This window comes from Setaria viridis, chromosome 9, assembly GCF_005286985.2.
Source record: "Setaria viridis chromosome 9, Setaria_viridis_v4.0, whole genome shotgun sequence".
In the NCBI taxonomy this organism is placed as follows: domain Eukaryota; kingdom Viridiplantae; phylum Streptophyta; class Magnoliopsida; order Poales; family Poaceae; genus Setaria; species Setaria viridis.
In genome coordinates, this window is record NC_048271.2 from 5,192,019 (window position 1) to 5,200,952 (window position 8,934).

General features: G+C 43.5%; 1 protein-coding gene across 1 annotated transcript; it reads right to left on the reverse strand.

Moving 5' to 3' along the window:
• Nucleotides 1-5,168: 5,168 nt before the first annotated feature.
• LOC117840229 (UDP-glycosyltransferase 83A1) lies at nt 5,169-8,625 on the reverse strand. The gene is made up of 3 exons (XM_034720698.2): nt 7,844-8,625; nt 5,900-6,438; nt 5,169-5,788 (listed from the first exon to the last, which is right to left on the reverse strand). Exons 1-3 carry the CDS (start codon nt 8,334-8,336, stop codon nt 5,441-5,443), a joined length of 1,380 nt encoding a protein of 459 aa, XP_034576589.2. The 5' UTR covers nt 8,337-8,625; the 3' UTR covers nt 5,169-5,440.
• Nucleotides 8,626-8,934: the final 309 nt, after the last annotated feature.

An 8,934-nucleotide genomic window follows, 5' to 3' on the forward strand; every position in this document is an offset into this window, starting at 1 on the left:
GAGGCTGATTTTGCTTGGGGGGCAAAGCAGCAAGAAGCATTTGAGGAGATCAAGAATTATTTGACATCACCACCCGTTCTTTAGGCACCAAAGCATGGTACTCCTTTCAAAATATATATAGCTGCCGAAGAGGGTGTTATTGGGGTTGTTTTGACTCAAGAGACTGAAGGGAAGGAGCATGTCGTTACTTATGTAAGTAGAAGATTATTGGACGCCAAGACGAGATACACCTTTATTGAAAAATTGTGTTTAGCATTATATCATGCTTGTACCAAGTTGAGACACTATTTGTTATCAAATACTTGCATAGTAGCTTGTCAAACCGACATAATTAAATACATGTTGCAAAAACCTATTTTGAGTGGCAGAATTAGCAAGTGGGCTTATCCTCTCATTGAGTATGTTCTGGTTTGTGAACCGTTGAAATCAATGAAGGGTCGAGTTGTAGACGATTTTATCGTCGAGCATAGGATTAATGAGCAACTCGATTTGGATGTCGGTTATGTTACTTTTACCCCTTGGAAGTTGCACTTTGATGGATCGGTATGCAAAAGTGGCTGCAGTGTTGGTGTGGTGCTTATTTCATCCAACAGAGTTGTTTTTGAGTTTCTTAGCCGATTGGATCACAAGTGTACCAATAATCAAACTGAATATGAAGCTTTGTTATTCAGTTTGGTAATTTTACAAGAGATAGGGGTAAAACATGTTGAAGCTTATGGTGATTCTTTAATGGTGGTACAACAAGTATCCAAGGTATGTTAATATTTAGATGGTTTTCTAAATACTTATCTTGATAGATGTCTAGACATCATATCTTGCATGGATGAATTTGCTATTTATCATGTACCAAAGGAAGAGAATCCGAGAGCTAATGCTCTGGCACAACAAGCGTCTGGCTATATTGTCCAGAAAAGAAACTTTCATGAAAGAAAGTCAACACTTTGCGAGGCCAGGTGTTATATCCTGGAGGAACCGATCCAACCGGTCTCCGAAACCGGTCTAACTGGTCCAACCGGTCTGACCGGTCTAACTGGAGAAAAGTCCACTTCGGCTATGAATCGTCCCAAATTTGCTAAAGACGAAGTGGATGATTGGAGAACACCTCTGATTAATTATTTACAGGATCTGGTTGACAGAAAGATTCGACGGTGGGCGCTCAAGTTTGTGTTGATGGATGACAAGTTATATCGTCAGACAGTGGATGGATTGCTTTTGAAGTGCTTGGATTCTGATCAGGCTAGGTTAGCAATGGCAGAGCTGCATGAAGGGGTTTGTGGTACGCATCAATCAGCTCGTGTGATGAAGTGGCTCCTTAAGCGAGCTAGTTTTTATTGGCCTAATAGGATAGATGATTGTTTTCGCTACTACAACGGTTGTGAAGAGTGTCAAAAGTTTGGGGACGTTCAGTTGGTACCTGCTACATCAATGCATTCGATTATAAAGCTATGGCCATTTAGAGGATGGGGATTGGATTTCGTTGGTAAAATTCACCCTTCTTCGTCAAAGGGGCATTGTTTTGTAATTGTGGCTACTGATTATTTTACCAAGTGGACTGAGGTGATTCCCCTTAAGAATATGACATATCGAGAGATGATTGCGTTTGTCAAGGAACATATTATACACAGATTTGGTATTCCGCAAACTTTGACCACTGATCAAGGGACTTCATTTATATCCAAAGAGGTGTGTGAGTTTGTGGAATCCTATGGTATTAAACTGCTCAATTCATCTCCTTATTATGCTCAAGCCAATGGTCAAGCCGAGTCTAGCAACAAGATATTAATTAACCTCATAAAGAAGAAGATAGAAGATAATCCCAAGAGATGGCACGAAGTATTATCTGAGGCTTTATGGGCTCATCGTATTTCTAGGCATGGTGCGACTAAAGTTACTCCTTTGGAGCTTGTCTACGGTCAAGAAGTCGTTTTACCCGTTGAGGTAAATCTGGGTGCATAGAGGTTAGATAAGCAAGATGATCTTGATTTCGATACCTATTATGCTTTGATGATGGATAATATTGATGAAGTGACCGACAAGCAGATGGAGGCTTTGGCTAAGATTGAAAGGGATAAAATTCGAGTAGCTAAGGCATACAACAAGAAAGTTAAAGCCAAAGCGTTTCAGGTGGGAGATCTAGTTTGGAAAATAATTCTGCCTATAGGAGCTAAGAGCAATGAGTTTGGGAAGTGGTCTCCAAGTTGGGAAGGACCTTACAAAATTACAAATATGTTCCGTGGTAATTCCTTTATGGTAGAAACTTTAAGTGGATTTTAGCTACCTAGAGCTCTGAGGGGGAAGTACTTGAAGAAGTATTATCCAAGTGTTTGGCAAGATAAGTAGAAGCAGTATGGCCGATATGTTAAAATATCATCTTTAGAATAAATGGCCGGTGGGATCCATTGTCCTGAGGAGTATTTCTTGGTACGCAAGTTTTACCAAGAAATAAGGGGATGTGTTGATGCCCAAAAGTGGCAGCGCCGCCGATCAGGCTCAAAAGCTGATCTGGCAGGCGAAACCGATCTGACCGGTTTGCCTGACCGGTTAGACCGGTCTGTTTGAGTCCGAAAGGAAATTGAGAGTCCTGACCGAATTGGAGTTGAAGGCAGAACTTTCTTGCGGGAAAAGGCCTCCCACCCTATAAATATAGAGGGTCCTAGCCGATTGAAGGCTAATACCCAATCGACAAACAAATTTTTATCTTTTATCTCCAAACCCTAGCTTTTCCAACCACCTTACTTTCCTCCTTCGTCTCGATGGCGGTTGAGGAAGCTCTTGAGTGGCCAGACTGATCTCAGAGCAACCCTAGGCGCGCCATCTCCAACAGGGTCCCTCCCGAGGCGGCGTTCTTACGTTTTCGCGACGCCCAGCAGCAGACCGGTCCGACCAGCCTGCCTGACCGGTCTGACCGGCCAGGTGCTGAGGTGCCGACGAGGTGATTGCCTAACACACGAAGAAAAAGCGTCAACACTGTCTTTTGTTTTTGAAAATATGGTGCTTAATGTTCTTGTGATGCAATTCTAGCAGTACGACGTTTTCTCGTGATGCACGTGATACGTAAACAAAAATATCCCCTGTCGATGAAAGGTGTAAAGCCGAATCGAGCTTCAGGCATGAACATCGCAAAAGGTACTGTATCGTTTTGAATGTTCATAAATACCAAGCTTAAAACGGCCAGGGTTCCACAGATGTCGATCAGTCATATGAAAAGTAGAGGTATGATAGTTGTTGAATATCGGTGAACTTGAAAATTTTCCTTATTTGACACTGAAATATAACTCAATTTCTTTATGGATACTGAAAGATTTTCTTTACTTATATGACACAGAGTTCCAACTTTCATACCTTGTTAGATATTTTTATCACTTTCGTTAGTTAAGTCGTATTAAACTACATCTAAATAACCTCCAAAACTTATGAAACTTTTTCTAGTGATAGACATATGGAGAAAAATCCATCTTGCTTAAAACTACACATCTATCTTTACAGTTTTAAAATTAGAATTGACCACATTATGCTACTTTTAAAACTTATCTAAATTTTATGGTGACAAAATACTTCCAAAAAATAACCAATATACCTAACTTGAGATGCATTAATTTATTAAATTATTTTCTAGCGTAAGTTACATATAGAATTTTTGAAAAATAGGAAGTTTGCGAAATTTTATATAATTTCACAATTCTCAACTTATGATGGGAAACTATTTATAAACTATTGCATCCCTTGTGACAAATTAGTCGTTTTCCATCAATTTTTTAAAGTATTTTTTTGCCATAAAAATCAAGTAAGTTTCAAAGGTAGCCTAATTTAGTTAATTTCAATTTTAAACTTGTTAAGGTACATGTGCGTTTTTTTAAGCAAAATGATTTTATCTCCAGCTATATATTCTATTACCGGAAAAAAAGTTCTATGAATTTTGAAGGTGATTTGGATGTCACTCTGCCTAAGTTAACTAACGGCAGTGCCAAAAATGTCAGTAAGCAATGAAATTTAGAACTCAGAATAAAATAAGGAGAAATATTTTTTCATGGTCAAAGGAAAATTGAGTTACCTTCTTATGTCAAATAAGGGATTTTCTCTATACAATTAGGATACTTCCATAGTTGATACTATCTAGCTGCATCATGCGTAAGATTAATAGTGTGTATGACCGCCGCTCAGTTGGTAAGGTTCCTTTGTGGTGCAATTAATATGTTTAAGTGCTCAACTCCTCACTGGTGCTCGCATTTTTCTGAATTTATTCCAAGATTTAACCGGTACTATTCTTTCAGTGGTAGGCGACATACGACGTGCCTGTCGATAGCGAGTCACTAGTGGCGACTTTATCAATCTCGAGGATCTGACGAATCAGTCTCAAAAGTGTACATATGGGTAGGGTTGCGTATCCATATTAGGTTGCGTATCCATATTTCATAGGATTGAGTTCGCGTGCGTTTATATAAGCATGCATCTGTACCGTGTTTAAAAAAATAGTGTACATGACTAATATGTACACACAGTGTACCACTAGCGGAGCTAGGTATTGACCAAGGTGGGCCACGGCCCCCTTGTCCATGCAGATTTCTAAGCACCGGTATAGAAGTGCAAGCGTTCCTGAATTACAAGTCAGGCCATGCCTGTTTAACTCTAGCAAGCCCACGTTACTATTAAAGTCTTTTTTAAAAAAAAAAAACTAAGCATGAGCACTGCTACGTAACTATGTAAGTCTCCTTGCAGTAAGCACAGCAAGCAGCACGCCATCACACAATCCACTCGAAGTCTCCATTTTAACCCTTGCACTCCATTCTTTTCTTCATCAACGCCCAAGCTTACAGCTGCTATTCTGCTGTACGTCTTTCCATTTTTGGCGATACGGCTCGCCACTTGTTAGCTAGCTGCCACTCCCTACGGCCGACGCGTGCCCGTCGCCGGCCTTCACCCTTCCACCGTTCTAAGCTCGCGCCGACCGAGACCCTTCCATCGGATAGCAGAGCCAACTGTGCAACCCCTCCTTGAGTTGATTCCTAGCTCCGCCACTGCAATGTACTTAAGTAAAATGTTGTATTGAATTGTACTCAAATAATTGCACTGAAGCATGTTCTAAATAGAATCAAAAGCAACAAACAGTTCTTGTCGAATTCTGTCAGCTACGATATTTCTGGTCCAGCCGCAGTCTGCTCGTCCGCATGAGCCATGAACGTCTATTTCATCATTTTTATATATCACAAACAAAGTCGAAACATCCTTATTTCTAAAAAATAATCGAAGTCAAAGATCTACTGACCCAGAAACGACAGCAACGTAACACTGCCTTGCTTCCAAAAAAAGTCTAGATCGAGTACTAGCCCTGTCAAGGAAATTGGAACACATGCATGGGAACAGAAACTCTGCTATCGTAACAAGTGCAGGCGAATTGCAAAGGATTCTTTTGAGCGTAGTAAAGAAGGCCGCGGTCCTCAACTCACTCACTCAGCAGGTTCACAAGCTTTTTGAAGTTCTCGTACGAGGATCCTCCTTCGCTGACGCACCTGCGAGCCGCGCCCCTGAATAGCCGCGCCCTCTCCCTGATCTCGGCGTCGCCGACGACCTGTTCCACCTTGCTCCTCAGCTCCTCCTTCGTCACGATCCCGTCCGCGTTGGGCGACACCGCCAGGCCGGTCCTCCACACGCCGGTGACGTAGTTCCGGTCCAGGTACTGGTCGACGAAGTAGGGCCAGCAGAGGAACGGCACGCCGTTCCTGACACCCTCCATCGTCGAGTTCCACCCGCAGTGCGACACGAAGCACGCCACCGCACGGTGCGCCAGGACCTGTGTCAGAACAACGAAACGGAGCGCCGTCTATCACTCTCGATCTGTCGCCCAACGGGCAAAAATTCAATAGCTAATGGTAGCTTCATGGGATCAATTATTCAAGGTGACCTGCTGCTGGGAGCACCAGCTGACGACCATGCCTCTGCCGGCGACGCGTTGATGGAACTCGTGGAGCCACGCCTTGCTCAGGCCGGCGGTGAAGTCCGGCCTTACCACCCACAGGAACGGCCGGCCGGTGAGCTTGAGCCCCTCGGCCAGCTCCTCGAACTGGCGCGGGTCGAAGATGGCCATGCTGCCGAAGGCCACGTACACGACGGACCGGTCGGGCTGCGCGTCGAGCCACTTGATGCACCGCTTGTCCTCCGGCAGGAAGTTCCCGACGGGCTTCCGGAACTCCCGGTCGGCGAACAGCGGGCCGATGGGCAGGATGTTGGGGAGGAGCTTGAACGCGCCGTCCTCGGCATCGTGGAAGGAGTTGCCCACCGACATCTCGGCATGGTCTTTGAGCTGCTTGTTCTGGGATACCACCAGGTTGAAGATGATGGGCTGCCCCTCGGGCGGGCCGGCGTTGTTCCATGTCAGCTGCGACGTGTGCAATGGCGGCATCCCCGGGGCGAGCTGGAACGTCTCCTGCCTTCGTGGCCAGCCTGTAGCATGCTCACACGTTATTCCGGCACGTTAGTTTTCGTTCAGATTCTTTTAGCAAAAATCTATCAATGTTCCAATGTTCTAGTCTCAAGGAAAGAAAATGTTCCGACGCTTAAATTAAAATGTTCCAGGTAGAAAAATAAAATATTCTTCAAAAAATCAGGGGCAACAGATTTTCTAGCAACAATATATTGGATTTGCGATGTTCAGGTATAAGAAAAAAAATGCTCCAAGTAGATAGTGAAATGTTCCATTTTCGTTTCACCTTTTTTTTACCATAGAAGGATGAATCCAAGTCATTAGAAAACCAAATACTCTAAAAATGAAATATTTGAACAATATGGCTAACAAGAAATGATTCTAGTTTTGATGAATGCAAACAAAACATTTTCATGCAGGTTCTATTCTGGAGGACAAATTGATGTGGTTAAGTTGCAACACAGTGATGATGACCAACGGAACGTACCGATTCATGATTCATACATGTCGAATATTGAAGACGTCAGTGCTATGCTGTCTTCCATTACATGATGACCTTTTAGTTAACGTATTGGTTATTAATAAGGAATTTGATGTTATTAAATATTTACTTGAAATTATGTATCGTTCGGCTACTACGGGCTGAATAAAATGCTCGTGGCTCGTCCGTTTGCGACTGACTTAGCTTGGTGTAATTTTTCTAACGAGCCGAGTGTTTTCCTCGTTAGTATAACTTAACGAGCTGAGTTTAGCGGGCTACGCTCACCAACAGGTAGCAATCTCTGTAAATAATGGATGGATTGTTTCTTCCTTTTCATAGGAGAATGAAGTCAAAACTCAGAACTACCTTCCGACATTAAAAAGACAAGTCCCTTTTTCTAAGAAACGACACGATTAAAATTCAGTCCACATAAGGGAGTGCGACAAATTGTCAACGTCAACGGCCACTCGAGTTGCGAGTTGCATATGGTGCAGGTCTGCCATTGTCTGATGTTAATTAGAGAGCTTACTGATGTTAATTGCAGTATTAAAGAAAACTTAAACTGAGACTTGCTTCAAATCTGCTTTCGATTTGTGTGCATTAACTACTAGCCACTTCTAATTAAAATTTCATTTCATTAAATAAGGTACTATACTAGATTTTTTATGACATGGAAAATTTAATAAAGAGAGATAAAAGTGGTTTCATTCAGACAAACTGGGTATGTGATTTCTAAGACAGAAATATGTTGAAGCTGAGTTTAGAACTAGAATTGTATTTCATTTGACGTTAAATCTCGTGCATCACAATTACATGTCATAACTCTAGCCTATGAGACCACCCAAACTCTTTTAGATAATGTAGCATTATTGAAAACTGTGGAAAGAAACTATAACCAGAAAATGGCCCGAGAAATTGAACGATCAGTTGAGAAAATCAGTTACCCTTGTCGTCGATGAGTCCGTCCTCTATCAGCTTAGGGATCTTGTGCACGATGGCCAAGCCCGCCGTGGCCGCCGGCCAGAAGGCCACGACTCGTATGCCGAACTTCTTAGCGACCTCGAAGGACCAACCCATGCTCACGTCGCCGACGATCCACTTGGCCCTGGGCCGTCCGGCGGCCTCCATGTTGACGATGAGCCGCTCCAGGTGGCCCGGCATGTGGCGCGTGAAGGCGTCGATGAGCTTGCTGAGGTCCTTGCGGTCCTCGTCATCGGCCAGCCCATCCGGGATGGACGCCAGGTGGATGCCGCCGCCCAGTAGCGCCGCCTCACCGCCGGACGCCCGCAGCGCGGCGACCACCAGCGCGTGGTCCACCTCGGTGTTGACGAAGGTGACCTCGAAGCCGTGGTCGACCAGAAGGTGGGAGAGTTCCATGAGCGGCGTGACGTGGCCCTGCGCCGGGAACGGCAGCACCAGGATGTGAGCTTTGGCCATGGCTTAGCTAAGCTAGACCTTCCTTCGTCTCTCTCTGTCTCGATCTGTGAGTGGTGGCGACCTGGCAAATCACTTCCAGAACTGTGGCATGTGGTCGATCACTGATTCGATCACTGCCTTATAGTCAGCCGGAGGAGAAGAGAAGCTATAAAAGAGCACGGAATTGAATTTTTATGGCTCCCTGGCCACACTTGCACCGCCCTTGCTTGGTACACCGAACCAAGATGGTCGGTCAACTAGGAGATGTACTATGAACTATGGCCTCCTGTTCACGTGGCAACTATTGGAATTACGGACCTTTTTGGCATAGTTTAATCCATAGGAAAACCTAAACAACCATATGACAGGATGAGTGATGAACATTGGACAATCCATCCTAAATTATAAGTCATTCCAAGAATCTTGGAGAGTCAAAGTATCTCAAATTTGATCAAATTTATATGATAATATAATAACATTTATGATGTCATCTAAGTATCATTAGATTCTTCATCAATTATATTTTCATAGTATACCTATTTGATGTCATAAATCTTTGTAATTTTCTCTATAATTTTGGTCAAACTTGAGATGTTTTGACTCTCCAAGATTCTTGGAA